This window comes from Pocillopora damicornis, chromosome 4, assembly GCF_964200805.1.
Source record: "Pocillopora damicornis chromosome 4, jaPocDami1.2, whole genome shotgun sequence".
In the NCBI taxonomy this organism is placed as follows: Eukaryota; Metazoa; Cnidaria; class Anthozoa; order Scleractinia; family Pocilloporidae; genus Pocillopora; species Pocillopora damicornis.
Window position 1 is genome coordinate 3542765 of NC_142673.1, and position 23940 is coordinate 3566704.

A 23940-nucleotide genomic window follows, 5' to 3' on the forward strand; every position below is an offset into this window, starting at 1 on the left:
CTAGTGAATAACAATCCAGCGCAGTCCAGCTAAGCACAGTCTACTCTAGTAGAGGCCAATCCAGTACAGTTCAGTTTGATGCAGCTTAGTCTTGTTCAATCCAGTCACGCCAGTGCACCATCTCGCGCAGCGATTCATTCTGCGATGTCCTCTCTAAGCAGTCCAGTCCAGTCCCGTTCAGTGAGTGTCCACTTACTTCCTGCTCGGTGAGGTATTTCTTTCTGTTTGTTTGAATTTATGAATCCATCAGTTAAACAGAAATGTATAAACATAAACATTAAACAAATACATATATGGCTCAAATAAATGATAAAAAGTAATTCCTACTAAATACAAATGATAGCATAACAAGTAAAAAGTATAAACCAAACAATAAAAATCTGATAACAATGGTAAGCTTGATTGATAACCCCAAGTTCATAACTTGAATAAATATCAGATTATTACATAATTAATAGGAATTATGACATTTATTGAATTATCACTAGCATGCAGTTATATCGCAATAGATTTAGGTGCTGTCAAAGAAGTTTTCCAGGTTTGTCTCGCAACTCCATCGCTATGAAGACACCAAGAGACCGAAGCACATGTGTACGGGAAAATTTGGTCGACTTTAATAACGCTGAATGTCAGTAGACCTGGAATGGAGTGCTTTACGAGATGATCGCTAAACATGCTCTGCTTCTACTGAAAGGACAATCCATGACCAAGACGCAGCGTAAACACAGGTATTGATTACATTTCTGGGTAACTAGAAATTAAAAGAAAGGTTAAGGCGAGTTTCAGAGGTGTTGTCGATAATATTGCATCGATTTGTCGTCATTTTTCAGCCCTCAATTGAAGACCGACTTGGAAGTGTCGAACTGTCATAATGTGAAAGAGGACTGGACCTAGTTTGGTTAATTGTCAAGCTTCCACGTATGGAGTCGTCGGACAACACAACAAAGACAATGACCCAAGTGACAATCTATAGTTAGTAAGACATGTAATACATCAAACTTCCGATGAAAACTCTGTCTGGTCGAGACCCTACAGCTGATCTACAATAGCGTGTGAATTTGACATGATAACCTAATATTTGAAATTCTTTCTAAATTTTTTTCGTGTTTAGTGAGTTTTTGCATCGTGGATTCTTACGGAGAGAGAGAAAATTGTAGAGTGCTACCTCTTTCACGGTCCTTTTTCCTAGTAATCATTTCAGTCATTGGTTTCATTCCTATTACGCATTAAGGGAAATTTTTTAAGCGTTTTTTGAAGCTTAATTTCTTGCACTGCCAAAACGAAAAAACTTTATTCGTTTTCAATTTTCGGATGAATTGAATCAAACAGCTACCTAAGCTATCAAGTTCAGCTCTGGGTAGAAATGTAATTGCTCGTAATCTGCCACATCAATCCATCCATATCATGTTTGTTTTTTTCACAGGTAAGATTAAGTTCTCATTTATGAGGTCATATATATGTGATCATCACCCTCTGTTCCATCCAGTTTCTGCCATATTAATCCATCTCTCTGACGTTCTTTTCTTATGTTTTCTTTTTTTTTTTTTCCATTTAAGTTCTTGTTAATGTCGTCATGGTTTTCACCATTATCCCTCCATCTTCATAAAAACTATTTGTAAAGTTCATGATTATGATTTAATGTGCTCATATCCCTTGCTCGTCTATTACAAATTTAAATTTTGTTCCCTCTGCCATGAGATCATGTTAATGTAATACCTTCAGTAGTTTACTTTTCAAAGGCTCATGCTTGCCTCCTCCTTCAGATCTCCTGAAACCTGCCTTTGAACAACATTTAAAAAAGGGAACTTCTAGTTTATGTAGTTGATTTGGCAGAAGGAGAGCACTTATTGATCTACCCAATGGCCTAGGACTCGTTTTTTCGGCCCGGTCCTCAATCAAGCAAGCAATTTCCGATACCACTTGTTTGTTATTTATCGTATTTTCTCTTACATTCAAACAGAATTGCAGATGTTAGAACCAGTTAAATTTACAGTTTTGCGAAATCGAGCGCGCAAAATGTTGTCAAGTTTCGTGATCTCTCTAAAGTTCAATCTCATCTTATCTTCACACTTTTTGAAAAAACATTTTGCTTTTTTTTCCACTCAGAATGCTATTTTAAAATGACTCAGAAGTACTATACATATAAAGGTTATTTTAAGAAAAAAGGTCAGAGTGAATTTCGCACTATCCGCGTGAAAGCTCGGTAACAATACAAGTTGTGAAGTCTAACTATTTACTATTTACGTCCATGGAGGAAATTAGATTATTTTTTTTAATTCACGGAGAGAAAAGCAATTCAAGGACAACGAAAAAGTAGCATAAATACAAGACTTGAATTTCAAATTTATTATAAATCGATCTGTAATTTTTTTTACCAATTCCTTTTTAAAAATTAAATTATACTGCGGTAAGGAAATTGGCACTTGGAACATTTTGAACTCTTAGCTCTAACAGCTGTACTTTCTAATGCTAACATATATAATTGCCACTAAGCCAGCAAGCCGATGCATGAAGAGTTCTGAATGTTCCTTACATTGCTCTATATTGTACTTTGGCAGCTGAGATCGGCTGACTTTATTTGGAGGCTTCGTTCTGAACTAACTGACAAGCATGATTTAATGTGAAATTCAAGTCTTACAAAGAGTGGGGTGTTGAGTTAATTCGGTACAGAAGTAATTTTTTTCCATTTGTTTGTAAAATAGTCAGATAATATTCAAAATAAATAATTAAAAGACGAAGACCATGTAAGCAAACTTGGTTTTAAAATAATAAAATCGAATGCGTTTTCGGACAAGTACTGTGTTTGATTTTTTGGGTGCTGAAAGTTTATTTCATTCGATTTACAAATAGAAAATTAGGATACAAGAGAAAAGGTAGTAGATCTGTAGACAGACGAGCTAAGAAGTCAGCGGATGATTATCAGAAGAGTAACCTGAAGATCTGAACTTATTTAAGTAAATTTGCTACGCTTTAATGAAATAAAACTCTATCATCGTCTTGATAATGTTGTTGAAATAAAGAATGAAAGTTTTTCATTTGTCTTTTGCTCTCTTGAATTCACTGGGGATGGGCAGGCGCATTTTCGCACTCGCTTCGCGCGCTACTACAACCTGATAGCATATTTAACAAGGAGGAATCTTTGCTGACGTAATTATTTACATTTTTGAAAAATAACTCTTTTTAAGGGATTTAACGATTGAAAGGGCGTCTCGTATAGCTGAGGAAATCTTAGATGTATAGGGCTATATTTCGATTATTCAGTACCAAAATATTTGTAGCTTGGTATGAAAAAATAAGAGTTTATGAACTTTCACTTTCACGCCGCTATGTAACGCTAAGATGCCCGAGATTATTTAGCTGACGGCCAATTGGTTTACATTTCAATGCAATGAACTACGTCGTTATTCAGTGTTCTATCTGCAATAGGAAAAATTAGTGAAGGAGAATTGACGGAATTGATCGAACAGGAAAAAGAAAAAAAAACACGAAGTAGATGGAGCGGGAGATCAGACGTAACCCTATGGCCCCCAAGTCTAGCGTCTAATTTCTCCTCACAGTATCGTACTTGACCAATTTAAGAACGTGAAACAAATTCTTCATGTTAGTACTTTAGGAAGATTTAAAAAGAACAGTGTGAAGAGTGAATATGAAAGCGATCTGTAAGGTTGAAAAGGGATACGCCTGACCTACATCTGCCGATCCACCTTCCCTCGACGAGTGAGTGGGTATGATTAAGTGAAGAATTTATTTTCAAATAGGTAAGTCAATTCTCTGTGACATTAAAAACGACTCAAAATCTTCTGACGCTGTCTCCCTAATCAGCTATTTACTTTGTTTCATTTGCCTTCCAGTCTCTGCAAGTAAATTGCTATTACATTGGAAAACAAATATTTCTTGAAGTAAGCAGAAAACATTACACCTTGTGCACCGTAACAGAACCATAAAAACATTTCCTACTTCGTTAAATGCCAGATTATGCTAACTTGAGGGCAAAATAGCATTAAAGTGCCTCCTCGCTTTCGTAAGCTTTATTTGAAAAAAAATATACTACTGTGGTTGCTATCATCCTTTTCTTTATCAGTACTTTATATATGCTTCTGCATGCGCTTTATTTCACTCCTCGTCAAGATCAAACTTTGCCTTTGAACTTGTGATATTTGGTGTAGTCCGCGTGCAAGGAATGGAAAAGCTCCCGCGATCCTTTCTCCAGGACAGCGTGTAACAGCGACAGTTCATGCTCACCACACAATTCGAACAAGCAGTAAACACCAGAAGTGAGAGCATCCTGTTAAGAGAGGGAAAAAAAGGCGTACTGAAAAGGCTAGTGAGATTAAGTAACAAGCTTACTGCTAATGCAAACGGAAACATTTATCTCTCCCTTCGATTGATTTTGCTCTAACCCTGAATAAATGAATAAACATATCGAAATATAACATTATTTTCTATTCAAACAAACAAAGAACTGCAAAAAAAAGAACAGCAGACAGAGAGCAGAAAGTTCTGACCAGTTCTTTCCCTTTTCAACCGATTCTGGTGACTCCTGATCTGCTCAATACCTTCTATCAACAAACAATTTTACCCAACAGCTCTCACTGTTTATCTTACCCTGATAACCGATGGAATAGCAACAGTTTGAACGCCATGAATGTAGTCAGCGATCATATACGGAGAATACTATAAAGGAAAATACCAGCAAGTCAGGAAATGCGAGAAATTTTCATTTGCCCTTAGAGTCATCTGTTAAAATTGTGCACGGTCAGGGAGCTTCGAACATAAACTATGATCATGATGTTAGTTTACTTGTTTTACTTACTATCTGTCTTAACCTGGCGTCATTAACCTTATAACCACTAGGAGTGACTGGCTTTTAATTTCTCCTCACATTACCACCCTTGAAACAAATGCAAGGGTTTTTAGAATAAAGGAAGTGATCATCAATTTAGGAAGCTCCTGAGCGTCAAACAAATTCTCTTTTTTGGAACCAGAGGAAATGTTACGAAAACAGTGTGGAGAATATAAACACCGATGCCGGGTGTTAAGTGTTAAGCAGAAAAAAAAGATGGAACAATCACACAAAATATAATCATACCTTGGAAAAGGCGATTTTATGCGTAGATATCTCTTGATATAATCTAAAAAAAAAAAATGAAAAAGCAATTCAAGGCCTTAACATATGCGGAAGAAAGATGCTCGGGAAATTGTCTGATCGTTTTAACCTGTGCGATGGTTGATTAAATAATTTGAGTCGCAAAGAACTGCTTACAAATAAAGATCTCTTATGGGAAATACCGACAGAACTGTGTTTTGGTGCACATGCGTTACTGTGGTCACGCTCTTTCCTAAAAAACTGCAGATCGCTTCGCTAGGCTATCAGAGAGTGATTCTGGAAGAATCATTACGAAAAGGAAAACTAGTAAGAATACTGAACTCAGTCATCGGAAATTATTGTGCTTTGTTAGACTCGCAGATCAATCAATGACAAACCGCGATATTTTGCTCACCTATCCAAACTGATGATTATTAAGCTCTGGCAGTTTCAAAGCAATTTTCAATCGAGTGTCAAAAGTAAACCGAGATTGGATTAGCTCGGCTTTACTTTGCACTGTGATTGGTCCAGAAAAATCGCGCTTTAGACAGTTTGCTTGTTTTTCCTTTGAGTCCTGATTGGCCCTTCGGGGTATTTTCCCTTCTCCTAATTGGCCGTTATTATTACTTTGGTTTATGTTTTACGGCACCTAAGGCGCTCCATCTGCTGACAAAATTAAATAACGCACCTTGCCATCTTCTGTGCGCTTTGCACTAGTTCAGTCGGTTTCAGTCGTTCCGCTGACGTTTTATCAACATTTCTTTCCACAGCAGCGTCATTTTGAACATCACATCCTTGTATCAAACTCAGTAAAAGATCTAAGAACAAGTTAAGGCTTCATGCGATATCAAAATTCTTAGAACGTAACCATGCGCACGATACGTGACTAAGAACCTGTCCTCCCTGGGTAGATATGATCCCCTCCCCCCTTTCCTCCCGTACTCCTCCAGTTTCCTTCCTCCCCTCCCCCCCCCCCCCCCGTGTACTTCCTCTCTCTTCCCTTTCTTTCTCTAACCACCCATTTCAAATGCGAAGTTCAAACAATCACGCGGTCAAAGGATACTCCGAACACACGTGATGAACACGTGCACAGCTCCATAGACTGCTTCCGGGTGTTGAAAGAGCAAAGTACTCAGTAAAGAGTACTGGGACTCGAACAGTCGTGGGAAACTCTTGTCATTAGCTACAAGCTTGATGAAACCACTGTGCAGGACAAGGACTGCGTTATGAGGAAGAACCATCCCCTGAAATTCAGAATGAAAATATCGGTTGATCATTAAATAAAAAAATGAGTAGAAATCGCTAGCTATTTGCCCCTTTAATTTGGAAAAAAAAAGTACAAAAAACTGCGTCTCTTAAAATAATTTTCCGTTCAGTGCTGAATATAGTCTGCCATTTCGTTGTTTTCAATATGTTACGCTCTGATTAGTCGAGAGAACTCGCAACACCTCCTAAACCAAACCAATGACAAATTTAAACTGATCGCGTCTTAGCCACCTGTGTTTTCCTACGCATTAGGGAGTTTACCCGTTTTTATTTTGAGTTTTCGCCACTGGTAATTGCCTTTGTTCGGACTGACTCTTGACTGACTCAGTTCAAAAAACACCCTAATACAACATCACCGTGGTTTTACGTTACCGCGGTATGAGATTGTTCTAGAAACCCACGCTTCAATCAGGATCCAGGTGCATAAAGGGCGGATAACGCTATCCAACGGATAAATCGCTATCCAGCGGATTAGTACTAGCAAAGCGTACAGCGTTATCCACCGGGTAGAGATTTATCCAGTGGATAGCGTTATCCGATCTTCGAACAACTGGGGCCAGATGCAATCAAATGCAATCATATACAATCAGTAGATGCACTCATATGCAATCAGACGTAAGCGTTGAGCCAATTATATAACCTGATCGCCTGCACTAAAGGCAGTTCCCATTGGCTCCTCGCAATATTTTTCACTGTCCTAACTACAACTGAAGTAGACTGAATCACATTTGAATCAAGCGAAGAAATAATCGTCTAAAGTGAACTGTATTTTTAAGCAATTGCGAGAAAAAAAAAAACTTGAAGCATGAACAAACAACACTGTACTTCGACAAACAGTGTACAAACCTTTCCAAGGGAGATAATTTTTTCCATGACCTCAGTAGCCAGATTGACAACCATGAGACTTTCACGTTTTACTTCTTGTAATACAGACTGTACTGCCTGTAAAATCTGGTAAAGAAAAATGAGATACATAAAGGCAATAATCGACGCTGGTTTCCACTGACTACGTTTTTAAACTTAAAAATAAGCGCAGGGGCGTAGATTTAACAGAAAAATCGAACCATTTAGAGAATTTATTTAAATTTACTTTGTTCGTTTATTTAATATTTTTTTTATGCGCGAAATGTTTTTTCCTTAGCCAATAGTCAAGCCCGGAAAAAAAACATAGTGGGTCGATACATGGTTTTATGTAATCAGTAGGCCTAAGAAACTAAGAAAGTGTTTTTTCATACAGCGGACGGTGTATACAATGCTTGTCATTGATCAAAGGTGAGTCAGACAAACCTTAGGTAGTATTGGGCGAAGTTCTTTTCTTCTGTCTTTGGTAAATCGTCCACTCAACAGACGAAGCCAAACGCGGAGAACAACAGTAAGTCGTTCAAAACAAGCATTACCAATGTTCTTTATAGTCTGATAAAAAAAGAGGAAAGAAAATCCAGCTGTGACTTTAAGTTGTCCATGAAACGGTGAAGTTGGCAAGGTTCTTCAACCTAAAGTGTTTAATGTTAAAAAGCAAAAGATTGACTCACTGTCATAGCTCATAGACGAAGGCAGTTTACTCACAATTCCGTCTCCTAATCCTTCGAGTAGTTCTGGAAGAAGACCAGGATCACATCCTTCGAGCAGTGACACAGTCAGAAGATACCCCTCCTCTGTAATGCTTTCACTATCAGAAAATCTGCCTTGCCCTCTTGTAGACTGTTCTATCTTTTCACTCTGATGGAGGCCGCTCTTCCTATCACGAAGGCGGTCATCTTTTTTACTATCTTCAGTACAATTTTTCTTATTTTGTTCCAGCTTCCTCAAAAAATAGAGCGTCGAAGCCAGAAGTCGAACGCGAAAATCTACCGGTAAATGTAACGCTACACAGGATATACACACCACTCTGAGGAAACGCAGACAGGCACGCACGATTCGATCCTGAAAGGAAAGTGATAGTATGTAATCCTCGAAACCATTCATAGTTACAATTAACGAAACGATATGACCACAATTATCGTAATGTAGTTTTGTGTACTCTCATGTAGCGTTCACAAGTAGCAATTTGTCTGGGACCTGATCCTTTTGAGGGTGCTTCCCAAGTTGTGCATGTACCTTCTGGTACAAGCGCGCAGGAAAACAAGAGAAAATAAAAAGGAATAACTCTCGTACTCAATGGCGAAACACTAAAGACCCAGAGAGAGATAATCGTTTTCTTCTGAACAAGCAGAATCTGGAAGTTTCGCCCCATTTGATGTGGTACGTTCACTGTAATGAGGGCGAACTGTTGGGGGGGGGGGGGGGGGGGGGCAAACTTGTAATAGGGCGAATCCCCCATAGGCCAAGCGAATTGATCCAAATTGTTCGTCTCACGACATCGTGAAGTGTACCTTGTGCCCATTCGCTGGAAGTGCTGACTCCATCTGGTCCGTCTCGAAAACATTATGCACGACTGCCGCCAACATGACGTCAAATACCTCTTGCCATTTACACTGCTTGAAAGCTTCATTTACACGAATCAATTTTCTGAAAGCGGAATTAACGACAAAGGTAGTTTACGTACATAACTAAGGTAAGCTTAAAATGAACGGCGAAATAATGAAATTACAAATTATTTTCTGACCAATACACGCAGGTTTTGAAAAAAAACGGCAGGATTTTCACGACCGGGCTTTTAGTATCTCAGGACAACGCATCAATTCATTTGCCATGATATATGGAAAAAATACTGACAAAAAAGGGCATTGCATGTGCGACAGCGAATAAATCCTCCGGCTCATTCAAGATACGGTTCATTAAATTCCAGCTTTCTTCTAAGACATCTACATTTTGTTTGTCTATCAATTGCGTCAATTTCCTGATACACATGTATTTTCTCACCACCGTTTAAGTGAATGACCATATATACATGCACATCTGGGAGTTAAAAGGGAAAAAGTCGTCATATATATTTACCTGGACTGTTCGGAAACGGAGTAAATATGAAGCAAGGAAGTGAAAGAGTCAATATAGTCGGGCCATTGAAAGAAAAAATCAGATAAAGTGCTTTTCTGAGCATCTGGGTGCTTATTTCTCGGCTTCCACCGTAACTTTTGGACAATTCCTCTCAGTAGCTCAAGTAGAACTGGGCCAAGTTTTATCACCACGTCGGACGAAATCCTGATCATCTTGTTTGAGGTTATCTTGCTGTTAACAACCTGAGAAAGAAAGATAATTGTGTTTACTTACGTTTTTTTTTAAGGTCGACCAACTTACCCAGGTACAAAAATACTCATCCTATTGCAAGCTTCGGGTTTATTCGAAAGAGTGGATTTACGTTACACAGGGCCAATCAGAGCAAAGGGAACATCTCGAGGAGCCAATCAGAACTTAAAGAAAAATTGAGCATGCTGCGCAAAGCGCGGGAAAAAGCTTGGTGTCTTCGTTTTTCCCAAACCTGGTAAGAGATTGGGCGTAAAACATCGGAGGCAGAAAGAAATAATACACTCACTTCTTTACACAGCGCCAAAATTCCCTCTACAACGACTGAAACTACATGATAAGAGGTGAGGGATTTTTCCAAAGAGTCTACTGACGCATCCCGCACTTCTGCTGAGAAAGCCTGTAATTCATCTGTTAACTGGAAAGTTTGTAAAAAGTAAAATAAATAAATAAACAAACAATTAAACATCAAATTATGATCCTCGTGACCATACCGAGAACAGCCAAAGTTTGGGAAATAGAGTTGACAAAGGCATACATAAATGAGTGTAACCCAGCTTCAACGAGTTCCGTTTGGGAGTGGCGGGGGGAAGAGGTTTCATCACGGAAAGTTTTAGAGAGGGTTTGCTTACCAGGCCATTCTCTAACCTGACCCTATTTAGGGCAAAAAAACTTTCGATTTCGTTACCCTGTTCAAATTAAAAAACTGCTTCGGATAGCAGCGTGTTGATTTCGTGGACCCACGTCTACCACATCCAGGGAGAATATTTAGAATTACAATTTTAAGAAAAAAGAGTTATTATTTAAGATATAGATCGCCCACTGCTAAAATTCTCCCCCAGTTCAAGACTTCAGGCCCCAATGTTTACGCTATCCAAGAGGCTACGTGGTAAAATTTTACACCAAAACATCGAAAAACCGCACCGTATTTGGTAACACAAATCTTTCAAGCCAAAGAAGGGAAGCATACCCCTTCCCTACTGGGGCCGTAAATATCCCATTACATTCCCATCCGAATAAGCACTCACAAGGTTACAGGTTCTATTCCTGCTTTCCAAGTGTGCCTGTGTGATTCACTGAAACCACCACCTTTAAAGAGTATCACAAGGCTAAAACATATATGATCGTTACCGTTTCTGTAGTCTTCTGAACTGCGTTGACTGTTTGGAAGGGAGCTCTGAGGAGATACTTGAATGTAGAGAAGAAAAGATCTCTGGTTTGCCTTACCATGAGGTTCATAGCAGTCACAGTAGCTGGATTCTGTCGGGGAACACACAAGAAGTAAAGTGCAAAAACCTTAATTGAAATATCGAATACTCATAGCGATGAATAGTTAACGCGTTCACTCCAAGAACTGACCAGCATCTAGATTATCCTTTTAATACCGCTCCTGAATCATACACCAGGGTCACTAGAATAAAGGAAATGATCGATAAGGGAAGCTCTTGACTGTTAAACAAATTCTCCTTGTCAGCACCTCAGGGAATGTATAGAAAACAGTATGGAGAATATACATACTGATGTTACGGTGCAAAGGGCAATACACAGGGTGTCCAATCAATGCTCCTGCATTTAAGTGTTGTTAAGCCTAATAAAAATTAAAACGAGTGCTCTGGTTATTAAAAACTACCTCGGTAAAGACAAATCGACATCGAACAACTTGCGCAAACATGACAGAAATCTGCTTTAAAAGCTACTTAAATTGGGCAATAACCTACATCCCGAGGGAGACTTTGCCTGCACACTACAAAATATTGAAAGAGACATCTATATTGATACTAAAATGATTCAAATTGACTGATGTCATCGTTTCAAGAAATTAATTTAAAAAGAACTGGAATCAAATGTCATCTAGTACATGAAAATTACGAAGGTCTATAAAGCGATCCCAACTACTCCAAGATACGGAAATAATTTGCAGTACGTAATACTATGTAATTCGCAGATATAATCATGAATTGGCATTCTCACCGTGCATTTCTGTCGCCATAGTCTGGTAGCCGAACCAACCAGCCAAGAGTGTAGCGAATCCAAGTCGAGCACATGGTGCGCTACAAACTTTCGTCTTGTGACGCTGCCATCGAATAGAACACTAAGGAGATGGCGGCTTAGTGAGAGAGGCTTCAACGTGTCAGGAGAGCAATCCTAGAAAATTTTACAAAGGTCAAATCAGAAATGGAAAAGCGCTCGCTTTTATGATGAAACGCTTTTCGTTAGGTGTCATAAATTAAAACAACGCTAATCAAACCAACAAATCAGCTACCTCGATCTATCAGGGTCTCTCTTCCCGCCCCCTGGGAACGAAATCGAGCCAATCAGGATAAAGGTCAACGCTATAAGGAACCAATGAGAACTCGAACTAATTATACGTAAGCAGCCTTAAGCGCGGGAAAAAGCGGATGACTGAGTCGCGTTTTTTTGTTTGTTTGTTTGTTTTGCTTCTGATTAGTTAAGAGGATGAATTAAATTTTCCTGACCAATCACACCGCGAAATTACTGTCCTCACCTGGAAAACATTAGAACCCAGAAGCACGTCACAAGTAAACAGGCCAATCAAACAGCGAACATGGTTCTCATTACACAGCCAATCAAGAGGAAGGAAACCCAGAACCTGAAACACACAAAAAAGTATATTTCGTTGTCACTAAAAGAGATTCACCGGGAAAAAACGTAGAATACGGCTCCCTCCATTGCCGACAAAGCAGCCGTCGTTGGGCCTGATCACGCCACGTGTTGCGTGACAAGACTCACTTCAAAGAAAGACAAATGAGCACACTCTACACATATCAAACCCAGAGTTCTAGCCTGCACCAGGCGTTCAGTTGGAAAAACGAAGTATGATGGTACACAGCGCGATAGAAGCAGTGGTGGAAAAACGAGGGAGAACGTGACCCGTAGTAAACCTCTCTCGCTTTTTCACTCCGCCGCTATTATGTCGCCGTTTACTATTTCACGCGTGGAGTTTTCAGCCATACCCTTATATATTGCTTGATCTTTTCAGCTGATGCCGACCAGTTGGTACTGTGCACTTCAGCAGATAAAACACTACTGGATATCTTAGTTATGTCAAAACAGAGAGAATGGAAGGGTTGCAAGTTATCCACTCGTGGTTTGTCACTCTCACGCGTTTCGTTTGCTCTGCTATCTTCATTCTCGTCTTTATCGTCGTCGGAACTTTCCTCCGCTACAAAGGCAATGAAAAGAATAGTAAATACAGTTTACGGGCTTCAATGGCTAGAATGGAGAAGAAGAAATAGAAAGAATGCGAAAAAAAGAAAAATAGAAAAAAGACATTTGCGTCATTGACATAATATCATATACAAATGTTAATCTCCCTTTTATTTTAGACTATAAACACTACAATAAAACCTTTCCACATGACCGACACATACAGGTCACCAAATTGACGAGTCTCATAGTAAACTTAGTTGTCAACCTTTCTACTCGCCAGAATGACCTTAAAGGTCACAGCTCGGAGCGCTGAATGTAATGAAAGAGTAGATTAGAAGACAAAGGGGGGGAGGGAGGAGGCAGGGAGAGAAGTAACCTCGTATCGATCAGCAGACACTTTTAATTACCAATTTGTTCGCCCTCTGAATCCTCAATACTTTCTTCTTGTTCGTCATTATTGGCGCTATCATCATCACACGTTTCTGTCAAAATTCCATCGTCTGAGGCGGCTAACGTTGCAATACTGGATAGAGCTTTCATCAGTCTCTCTTCTAGACTATTAGCACTACTGGAGAAAAGTCAAACGACTCAAACGATGTCTTTGTGATTAATAATTTGTAATGGCGAAACTTATCCAGTATAAGAATACCACAAGATATTTTAAGTAGTCGCTGATATTACTTTTCAGTGATAAGAAAAAGCTACATAAGTATTGGTCTTAATTGCGCGAATTCTTCCCAAAACCCCCGACTGTCCATCCACTGTGCGAACAAAGTCACCAAGTAAGAATCATTTTTGGGTTAGCCCTTTGAAACCACACAGATGTGCGCAAGATGAAAACGTGCACGCGAAGGTGGGAGGCATGTCCCCTCGCAGGCTCCTCGTGTGTGCTGTTCTTACAGATAGAGGGAGACATCCCATACTAAGCAAGTAAAAAGTAACTCTAGTTCCTAAACGAGTGAATCCGTTTTAGTTATGTACAGGCGAAGCTTCAAGGGATAGCATTAACGCTAAAACGTCGAGATTTCGAAACTTGACTTCAAGGCAGTTAAATTTATTTTGATGAACGAGGATGATCAACAAAGTGTTTCTAGTGCCCTCTGAGACATCAAAAGCCGATAAGCTAGTTAATGAATACTTACCATTCACCAGCATCGATAGCATGTCTGAGGCGAACCCAAAGGGCACAGACTGTCCTGGACTGCATGGCAAGCATTTCGTGAAAGCTCGCATTTTGAATCAATTCCATCGATACATCAAGCATGGTAAGACACCTACAAGAAAAATAAATCAATTGATAAAGAAGTGAAGGAACATGAGTATAGTTAGTCTAGGTAATAACATGATTTCGAGTGCAATTTGGTTTTAATAAGCACAAGAAAAGACAAAAATGCATGAGCCCTAGGGGCTCTTGCAATTGTGTTGTGATTGTTACAAAAACAAAGTGGTGCTTTTCATCGCTTTTCATCGCTTGTGACGAATGTGCCGACGTGTCAGAGTGAGACTGATCCGTTATCGGGAAAATGGTTTGGTTCTACAGATTTCTCCTGGTCATTTCATAACATACCCCAGTTGTGTTTGTCGCGCATCTTGCGTCTCCTGAGTTATAGTCCTAATGATCAAATGAGCAATCTGTAATTGCAGGTCAGCGGTACACAGAGGAAGAATCACCGTAGCATGTTTGCTGATCAAATCCCATAATGCAACTACGGCATTCTCTTGACTGATTGACCGCTCCTGTTTTGCGTAAAGACAAAAAAAAAAATGAAGAAGAAATAAAATAAGATATTTTATGAAATTACTCTATAAACCAAGTTCAACCACCCATATATTCCTTCGAAGGATCTGGGATATTCTTGAAATTCTAGAAATAATTTTTAAAAAAGAAACCATTTACAATCCTTTTTTTCACCTACTTGTCTATCCCAAGATGCACTACACCAAAGAGTGTCGTTGACGGAACTGCAGACACTAGACACCAATCTCTTGAGCTCATTCCCTTCACCCTTTTTCTTTGCTGTTTTGTTCTCGTGGAGTAATGCATATCTGATGCTCTGAATACATAGAGCACTCTAAGAAACAGAAAAGAGACATTTACTAAATGCTCTAGGTGGGAAAGATAGTGGCCTGGTAACTTTCGAGCTAGACTATCAACTACACCCCTCTCCAATCCTCTCTCAGCCTATAAACTGTCAGAAAAATCTGATGTAAGTATAGGCGTAACGTGCCCAGGCAGCATTATATCTGGATCGAGTAGGAATCCTCCTCGCAAGCGCTTTGGTTGGGAGGATAGGCTGATGTTGCCATGCGAGTCACTCGCTTGAAGAACTTACTTTACCAAATCATTGTCCATTACAAATGATGCTAGCTGCGAGGATGTACATGAAATCATAGACGTTTGCCTCAATTCCACAATAATCGGGGTACGCTATCAGAGCTAGGCGAGTTGACTATGCTTTACCAAGTATTCTTGTCTCGCGCACAATCTTAACCCTTCACCCCCTAAGAGTGACTGACGTCTACTTTCTCCTTACAATATCACCCCTGAATCAGATATAAAGGGCATGAGAATAACGGAAATGATCACCGATTCAAGAAGCTCCTCATTGTTATAACAAATTCTCCTTGTCATCACCATAGGAAATGTATGGAAAACAGTATGGAAAATAAGCACACTGATGTTGGGGTTTAGTAAGGAGTTGGCTGAGCAAGTTTTATGGTAAGTTCTTCTCTAATTGCTTAAGGAAAAATCTCACATAGGATGTTGGTATGTCCATGAATAAACATTTACATGTCGCCTTGAACTGAATATGGCCACAAACAATAAATTAAGATAAAATTATCTGTTACAAACCATAAGATAACGAAGTCTTCCTTTGTCTTTAGAGAGAACGGCGAGAATTTCTTTGTTCCGCTTTCCTGGAACAAAATCATTCATCGCATCTATCCACTCGACTGATGGTAGTAATCTGGTTGTTTCATTGTCTAAGTTGGCAATTTTAAAATCTCCCAAGAACAGAGCAAGATCTCCTAAGGCACGTTGTAACAACAAAATAGAGAAACAAGCCGATTCTTTTTCCTGGAGACAAAAAGAAAAGTCAAATAAATCAGTTTAGTTATTGGGATTTCGGTACTATGTCGTAGCAAAGTGTGTGAAATGTGAAGTAACATACACACATAAGGAACGTAACGCAAAGGTAGCTCAAGCTCGCACATGGAGCCTCCGCACGGTGATTAGAGCCGACAAAGAATATGAACTAAAACCGAGCTAAACTGCCTTAAATAAGCCCAGGAAACTCACACGAAACCAAGGAACAACCACCTAACCGAGGTGAGTTGTTTTTTATTCAAAACTAGTTCAGATTTTTAGGTTGAGAATGCAACCATTTTAAGTATACAGATCCTTATATTTCGCCCATAGAGCAACGTAAAAATATTTACATATTCACGGAGGATTATTGTTCGAGCTTGGGCTTCTTGCGCTCAAGGCGCTTGTGATGAGAGGATTTTCACTCTACACTCACTCTGTCATGTAGAACGTTTGATGACAACTCTACCAAGGGGTCGAGCACTTCCTGTACTGTGCGACTTAACAATGTTCCCACTGCGGATAAAGAGCTTTTTCCCTTTCGATGTTCCCCGATCCCCACAAAACTCACGTGGAGAAGAAACATACAGAAGATACTTGAAACATATTCCAATTTTTTCCACACGGCTAACTGTGGCGAGGATTTTTTCTTTGCATTCAGTTCATTTCCTGGAGCTGCTTCTGATCCTTGCAAAATATAATTTCCAAGGTAGTTTTCAGCGATTTCATTACAAAATATGTTCCATATCGTGGTAATTTGGCCAAGGGGAAGACCTTGGATAGCCTTGATAAATCTGAAACAGAATCAGAGGATCGATTATAACAATCAATCTATTAATAACTGAACGAAAGAATGCTGGCGTTGAGCACGGGAATCCTTTAGTTATGACTACGGGCTCATTTATATGATCTCGTATACCCGAAACGTGTTCTACGAGCTAAACGCGTGTGGGGTGTTGTAATACACGCGAGCGATACTATACCAGTAAAAATGAAAACAAATTGTTGCCAACCTTTGGTTGAAGAATGACGTTAATCCAGAACTTGAAGGGTTCAAACTTCTCAAAGAATCCAGAATTGCCAAAACAAGTTTATCAAACTGTAAGTTGTAACAAAAAGGAAGAGATACTGCACTAGATATCAAACAAAATAATAAAGCGTGCGAGCAGAACTTCATTATTGGCGCTACAGGCACGCGCGTTCCTCCGCCCGCGGGAAGATTTGAGTCGAGTTGGAGAGCGACTGCCCTGGCCCTTATTATCAGTGCTAGACCCCTTGCAGGCCTCTCGCCGGCTCGCGTCGCTTAACCATTTAACTCCCAAGATAATTATTAATTCTCCCCTCTGGCTGCTACACATTTCCTTGTGAATTTGTTGCGAGAGTTTGGTGTTAGATCAAGATAACAACTTCTATCTGATAAGTTTGAGTATCCTCATTACCTGTTTGCTAGATAACGTATGTGTATTATAGGGAGAAGTAACACGTTAATCACTTTTGGGAGTTATATCGTTAATAAGGCCCCGGACTTTCCTACGGGCGAAGAAAAACTCGGTTCGGAGTGCTCCTTACGAGGGAATACTTGCGGACTAAAAAGATATGGCTCAGAAATACAGTTTCCCAAAATATCAACCAGTCTTCAATACGGTTTCTGTTAGAGACAAGTGAACTGTGCAGGGTATGTGCTGTACCTGTCGCAGTTTAACATACGTGGAGATGAGAGAATTCATCAAAGAGTTGTGTGCATCACCAGCACTGCATTCCGTTCTCCACAGCATTTTCCAAATAACATCTAAGTGTGGCTCAACCAAGGAGTGATTCAGTTTTAGCAGAACGTCAAGACACTGGAATACAGCTTTGCTGCAAGTAACAACACAAAAAGAGGAGTATTTGTAACGGTAACAAGATTTTCTTGACATTAACGGGAAATTAGAAAGTAGCAGGCAGCAACAAGTTATTTTAGAAATATTCCATGCCTCCGATTTTAAGAATTAGGCCTTTATTGTGAACTCAAAATGATCTCTCTCCTGCAAAAAAACAAAAAACAATTTCTTTCGCTCAACCTTTTAACCCCAGAAAGTGACTGGTATCTAACTTCTCCTTACAATATCACCCCTGAAACACACATTAGGGTCATGAGAATAAAGGAAATGATCACCAACTAAAGAAGCTCTTGATTGCCACACAAATTCTCCTTGTCAGCACCTTAGGAAATGTATGGAGAACAGTATGGAGAATATACATACTGATGTTGGTGTCGAGGGTGCACCAAATTGATAGTGACAGTTTTAAGACATCAGGAAATTAACTGCCTTTCAAATACACAATTACCTAGTTTTTTTTGGGTATCAAATTCATAACAATCAAAGCATCTTAAAATTTGTTCACATTCATTTTTGTTGGGAAAGATGTCTCTAACTCCTGTCAAGAGTTGGAGAAAAAGAAAAAATTCTGAGTCCCCATGAGGAATTGAACCTCAGACCTTTGGATTCCACACTTTTCATCTTTAAAACTTCAATTCAAGTACAGCATATCTTGAAGTTACACAGCTACAGCACTTACAGCTCAACACCTACCCTGGTTCCTCTGTCTTAATTATAATCTTGACCAAACTGTCATAAGAGTTGAATTGTACCAAGCCATTCTGGTTGTCATCTGATACCTTGAATTACAAAAAAAAATTGGCAAAAACTTTAGCTTATTATATGTTACTGAGTAATTTCTATTTGGAAATTTATTTTTGATACTATTTTACTGCCTTCCCTGGACTGACGCAATCCTGAAAGTTTACAGAGCTCTCCTTCTCAGGCAGTAAATGGTGAAATTTATCACCTGTAGAGCCTCTTATTACTATATACAATTGCTTGAAGTTCTTGAAAAAAAAAATGGGTGAAAGGATTGCTTACCCAGTTTGAAAATGTCTTTACCTAACATGCTTAAGGGACAACATTGCGATAATGAGAGGGAAAAAAAGAGAGAGAAAGAGAGAAAGAAAAAAAAAACAGATAAAACCAAATATTATAATTCCATAGCTTTTTATTGCCGACGTCTTGTGCGTCATTGATGTTCTTACCATATTCTGAAGTCATGTGCCATCTATTACTGAACAGACACATGGCAAAATGGAGTCCAGAGAAAGATGTTTTCATCTTGTCATAAACATGGGACAAAGAAAAGATTCTGAGTCTCCACAAAAAATGACATTCACAATGTCCTTGTTCATCATAGAATCGTTATGGCTCAGTGGTAGGGCATCAGAGAGTGGAATCCACAGGTCTGAGGTTCAATTCCTCATGGGGACTCAGAATTTGTTGTTTGTCCTACGCTCGTGACAAGACGAAAAGACATCTTTCTCTATTTCTTTACCGAGCTCAAAACTTACCATCTCTCTTATTCTCTTTACATGAATGGAATCTATTTTTTGAACAACAAAATGTACATGAATGTACCTGGTAAATATCATAGTGCAGGATGCTTTCCAGCAATTGATGAAGTAAGGTGAACATGCTGGGGGTTATGTTGTTTCCATTCAACACACCAAGCAACTGACACATTTCTGTGAAAAAGGCAAACTCCACAGGAGAGGTAGAACAATTTGGTTTTCTAGAAAGTAAACAAGGGCATACCACCAAGATCAGCATCTAGTTTCTCCTTTCATTATTACAGCTGAATCAAACATTAAGGTTATGAGAATAAAGGAAATGATCTTTGCCCAGAGAAGCTCCTGGCTGTAAAAAACCAAATTCTCCTTCTCAGAACCATAGGAAATATTGAGAGAACCATAAGGAGAATATGCATATTCATGCCACCTTGGGTGTAGAGAGTTGACTGGGTTCTACATCAATAATTATGACTGTGCATGCACCAACCTATTTGATTTGATAAATTCTTTGTATAAAAAAGGAAGAATATCCAAAGCTGCCTCTTTTGTGCAAACATCTGCCTAATTGAGGTAAAACGGCAAAGTTATTACAAGCAAATAAACAAACAAACCGAAAAATATTGTCCATATATACTGAACTTGAAGTCATTACCGGGTTCCTCGCACATGCAGTGCTCAGCAAAAATTCACCACCTTTCTAATATTCATCCCACCATAGGGAGTAGCTCTGTGATAAAGCATTGGAGCAATGAACCCAAAAGTCTGGGATTCTACTCCTCACGTGATAACATCAAAACATCTTTTATTAAACATAACATTATTTTGTAGGAAACATTCATTCTACATACTGTTGCTTGTGATTCCACCATCTCCCACATCTTTTCAAACAAAAGCTTGGGATAGCTAAAAATTCTTGCTTTCTTGTTAGCAGGTTCATCAGATTCAGTTTGTTTTTCCTCTTGGCCTCTGAAAGCCTGAGGATACTCTGCCATGTGATCTCTGCAATAATTATTTTTAAGGATGCTTGCACAAAAATCTCTTAAGTTTGCTAGTCTCTAGGACAACATAATTCCACAAGACTGTAACTGTGTATGTATGCACATCTGTAGGTCTGCAAGTGTCTTTAAGTCTGTTATTGCAAGCCTCTCACTCTTTTAATCCACATGTCTGTGTGACTGTATATCTTTACATAAGGAAAGCTAATAATCTGAAATTCAGGGGTGGTTTAATTTTACAGGGGATGTCCAAAATTACTGCTTGACCAGCCTATGCCTGCATCTCCTGCTTCTCCTGCTAATTTTTTTGGGTAACAGCTACATTCTTTAAATGTACTTGTTACCCAAAAAAATTAATCAGTTTAGTGAAACAATTTGTGATTCTGACAAGAATTTTGGTGTAAGGGCAGTGGTTAAAACACCCACAGGTATATTGGTTGAGGGGAAGAAACCCTCCCTCAGCATCCACCAAAGCAACTAGATGTCACACAGACCTACTGATTTTCAGTCATGGAACCAATATTCACAATTATATGCATACTTTTGAAAGAGGCATCTGGTTACTGCTAATTCCAACAGGCAAGAGATCTTTTCCATTTTCCCAATTTGCCAACTATCTTTAGGTTGTTGATCTCCGCAGAGCACCATAGGTTGACAGATCTTAGAAAAGCCTTTCAACATGTGACGCAGTTTGATTAATGGTTCAAGAAGTTGGTGGCACATGGACGTGAACACCTAATGAATTGAAGAATACTTTATAAAGGACAGATCTTTGAACAGATCTCAAAGATTAAAAAAAAAAAAAAAACCATTTTAGTCAAAAGTCAGAGTACAACTATGAACAGCTCTAATTTCTTCTTGTCTTACCACCACAATAACTTTAAATATGTTTCTTTTTCCTGTGGAAAACATGGAGGACTTTTTCCAAGTTTACAATTATATCCAGTCTGATCAAAACAGGGGAGAATTTAGGGAAAGACTTTAAGACAGTCAAACAGATCTGAGACCCAGTCCATAACATTCAGGAATTCTCCCACTCCTTGAGTCTTCTTATCTAATCATATATTGTACCTGCATTTTTATATAAACCAACTAAGTCATAGTTCATTACCTTTCGCTGATTTGCTTGTTGTCTCTGCACCAAAAGATATTTTTGTAAGCAAATCTCTAAGAGTAAGTGAAGCTCTTCTGATCTTTCACTGCATATTTGGAGATACAAGGTCACCAAGGCTGAAAGGAAGGATGCCTAAAATATAGATTTACACGGTAAGATTATAGAAGTCCAGGAACAAAAATGGTAGATAAGATGAAATTTTGTCAAACCAAGGGAATGTTCATGGAATTGACAATTCTGATGAATTTTCACCATTTGTATTATTGCCAGCATGAATTTCTGGACATAACTTGAAATCCAGTGATTAATATAGCAAGAGACTTCATGGAATTTTGTAGATGGGCTCAGAAAAATAGGTTTACTTACATAACTTTCAAATTTGGCCACCATAGATGCACTGAGGTGAGGTGTAGACATGATGGCATAGCAACAGCTGATAGGGGTGCTGATTGATGCTCCATTTTGTACAGAATCTTTAAACATGAACGCATCTGTAAATACCTGAGAAGAAAAAGGTACCAATTTTGAAATATAATATTTTCACGAGTTAACTATCATCACCAATTGAGCAAAAACACTGATACAGTATCATTTTACAAGAAAGAAATACCATATATGTAAGGAGTCCAAATGGTTTGTTACTCATCCTGTCCAGTAACATGCATAGCAGTGAAAACGCCACAAAAAATATTTGAAAAATTCATAGATGACCCAAATAATGACATTATCAACATGGGATTTGTAGAAAAAAAATAATTTATTTTCTTAATGATTGGAAAATGCATTTATTACAAACTATTACTGACAATCTTTGGCAGCCAGATACATATATAGGATGCATTTTTTAATATAATTATAGGTATTTGTTTTACACCAAGTATTGCAAATTCCTGTGTATGCTCCACCTTAAGAAGCTGGATGATGATAGCTTTTCCATTGTCAATTAATGTTAACACTACAGTGTAAAGTTCAAAATAGTGTGTGTACACCTCTAGATACAGATTGTGAATTAGTAACAGTTAAATTAGAGGTGTAAAGAATTTTAATTAAGTATTATCATAATGGATAGATCTTTGATGCAAACAAATCAAGACAAACCTGTATAAATTGAGGTTTTAGAGTGATCGGCAGATTCCCTGGACTATAAAGATCTTCTTGACTCTGGAGAGTATGAAGAAGCAGCAGCCAAAGTCCACTCAAAATCTCGTGATCAACAGACCTATTTTTTTATCAACCAAACAAGTCATGAGAAAAAAGGAAAATATCGATTTGGAGATACTAATTCTCTGAACAAACATTATAAGATTTGTAGGTCAGACAGTTAGGAGAATTACTAATGTGATCTGGGAGTGAAAGGGTTAACTGCCATGATCTGAAGGTTAATTCTCTTCTACCCTGCAGCTGCACATTTCCTGGTAAATTTGTTGTGAGAGTATGGTGTTAGATCAAGATAACAGCTTCTACTTGATAAGTTTAAGTATTCTCATTTCCTATTTGCTGGATTACATCTGAGGGAGAAGTTACATGTTAATCACTTCTGAGAGTTATAGGGTTAAGAAATTCTTGTCAGACATCTTACAATTCTTGTCTAATATTTTTTGATGACTGATGATTACTTCTCAACCACAGATTGAGTTGATAACCGTGATACCCAGGAGAATTCCATTCCAGGGTCACCATTTCTTTTCTCATCGTGATCGACATATGTTGACTGCAATCTCCTATACGACCCTTGTAACAGACAGGTTACTGACATTCCTTTTGAATAAATATCACTAGTTCTATGTCTATTCTGAATTGATTTTGCTGATGTGTACATGATTGTCAAAGTTCTTACTTTGCTCCTTTCTTATACCCAAGAGTAATTTCTTGGATGATCCAGTCAAAGAGAACTTGCTGCTTATTTGGAATCACACAATCATTAGAGTCCCAAGCATGCCTTGCTAATGACAGCCTCTCATCCCATGCTACTGCAGAGTCCTTTAACTTGGAATAAATCCCTGAGTCAATAAAAAAAGGGAAAAAAGCGGTATTCTTAAAATCAAAGTAAATTTATAGATGTCAAGTTTTTTTTTTTTTGCGGTATGTTTCAATGATCACAGCTCAGTGATCTACCAATTCAATGCATCCACATTTTTCTCATAAGCTGATCATTGGCTACTTGTAGTCAAACTTGGACGGTAATGTGAACTTCATAAGCCTTGAAGCCTTGAAGCCTTGAAGTTTACACCTGCAAAAATGTACTAGAGCTATGCATCAGCTGATTCACGATCACGATGCGCTTTGCTGTTGGCGCATTTCAGATCAAAACAACCTAACACAGATAAATCTCTTGGTTTCAGAGGGTCAGAACTACATGTGCATTGATAAGGGAAGAATCGATGGCAGATTAGCCTCTGAGCGTTCCAAACACTGCGAACCAGATGAGTGCACGTGGTAACAATAAACACTTCCATTGCCCCCAGTTTTTCAATATTACCTTTTCTCAATTTACCATACACGACTAATGGTCGATAAGTATTTACCTCTTAAGCTTGACTTCATATTTAAGTTGAGAATCTCGTTCTTAAGGACAATCAGATCGATTTAAAAATGCAAACCTTCAAGTCGCAAGTCCATCCGCCATCTTTATTACGGCCGCAAAAAAGCTGGGGAGAG

At 38.7% G+C, this 23940-nt stretch overlaps 1 protein-coding gene across 1 annotated transcript; it reads right to left on the minus strand.

Annotated features, from left to right (window-relative positions):
* Nucleotides 1–2807: 2807 nt before the first annotated feature.
* LOC113679357 (unhealthy ribosome biogenesis protein 2 homolog) lies at nucleotides 2808–23929 on the minus strand. The gene is made up of 33 exons (XM_089205601.1): nucleotides 23808–23929; nucleotides 23120–23282; nucleotides 22381–22501; nucleotides 21649–21783; nucleotides 21280–21414; nucleotides 20710–20903; nucleotides 20022–20172; nucleotides 19661–19734; nucleotides 19241–19394; nucleotides 18368–18453; nucleotides 17483–17651; nucleotides 16808–16893; nucleotides 16231–16588; nucleotides 15561–15785; nucleotides 14623–14778; nucleotides 14274–14443; nucleotides 13849–13980; nucleotides 13114–13274; nucleotides 12511–12719; nucleotides 12042–12146; nucleotides 11507–11680; nucleotides 10667–10795; nucleotides 9825–9953; nucleotides 9290–9531; nucleotides 8725–8860; nucleotides 7919–8275; nucleotides 7640–7765; nucleotides 7199–7303; nucleotides 6150–6330; nucleotides 5775–5904; nucleotides 5090–5132; nucleotides 4606–4674; nucleotides 2808–4285 (listed from the first exon to the last, which is right to left on the minus strand). The coding sequence occupies exons 1-33, from the start codon at nucleotides 23824–23826 to the stop codon at nucleotides 4130–4132; spliced, it is 4980 nt and encodes a 1659-aa protein (XP_089061727.1). The 5' UTR covers nucleotides 23827–23929; the 3' UTR covers nucleotides 2808–4129.
* Between the last annotated feature and the right edge of the window lie 11 nt (nucleotides 23930–23940).

Excerpts from the sequence above, each read along its gene's own strand:
- LOC113679357 (XM_089205601.1), bottom strand. Across the intron at positions 19,395-19,660 it reads GAATTTATCAAATCAAATAG|AAAACCAAATTGTTCTACCT; the intron begins GTTGGTGCATGC and ends TTTACTTTCTAG. Across the intron at positions 8,276-8,724 it reads TTCCAGCGAATGGGCACAAG|GATCGAATCGTGCGTGCCTG; the intron begins GTACACTTCACG and ends CTTTCCTTTCAG.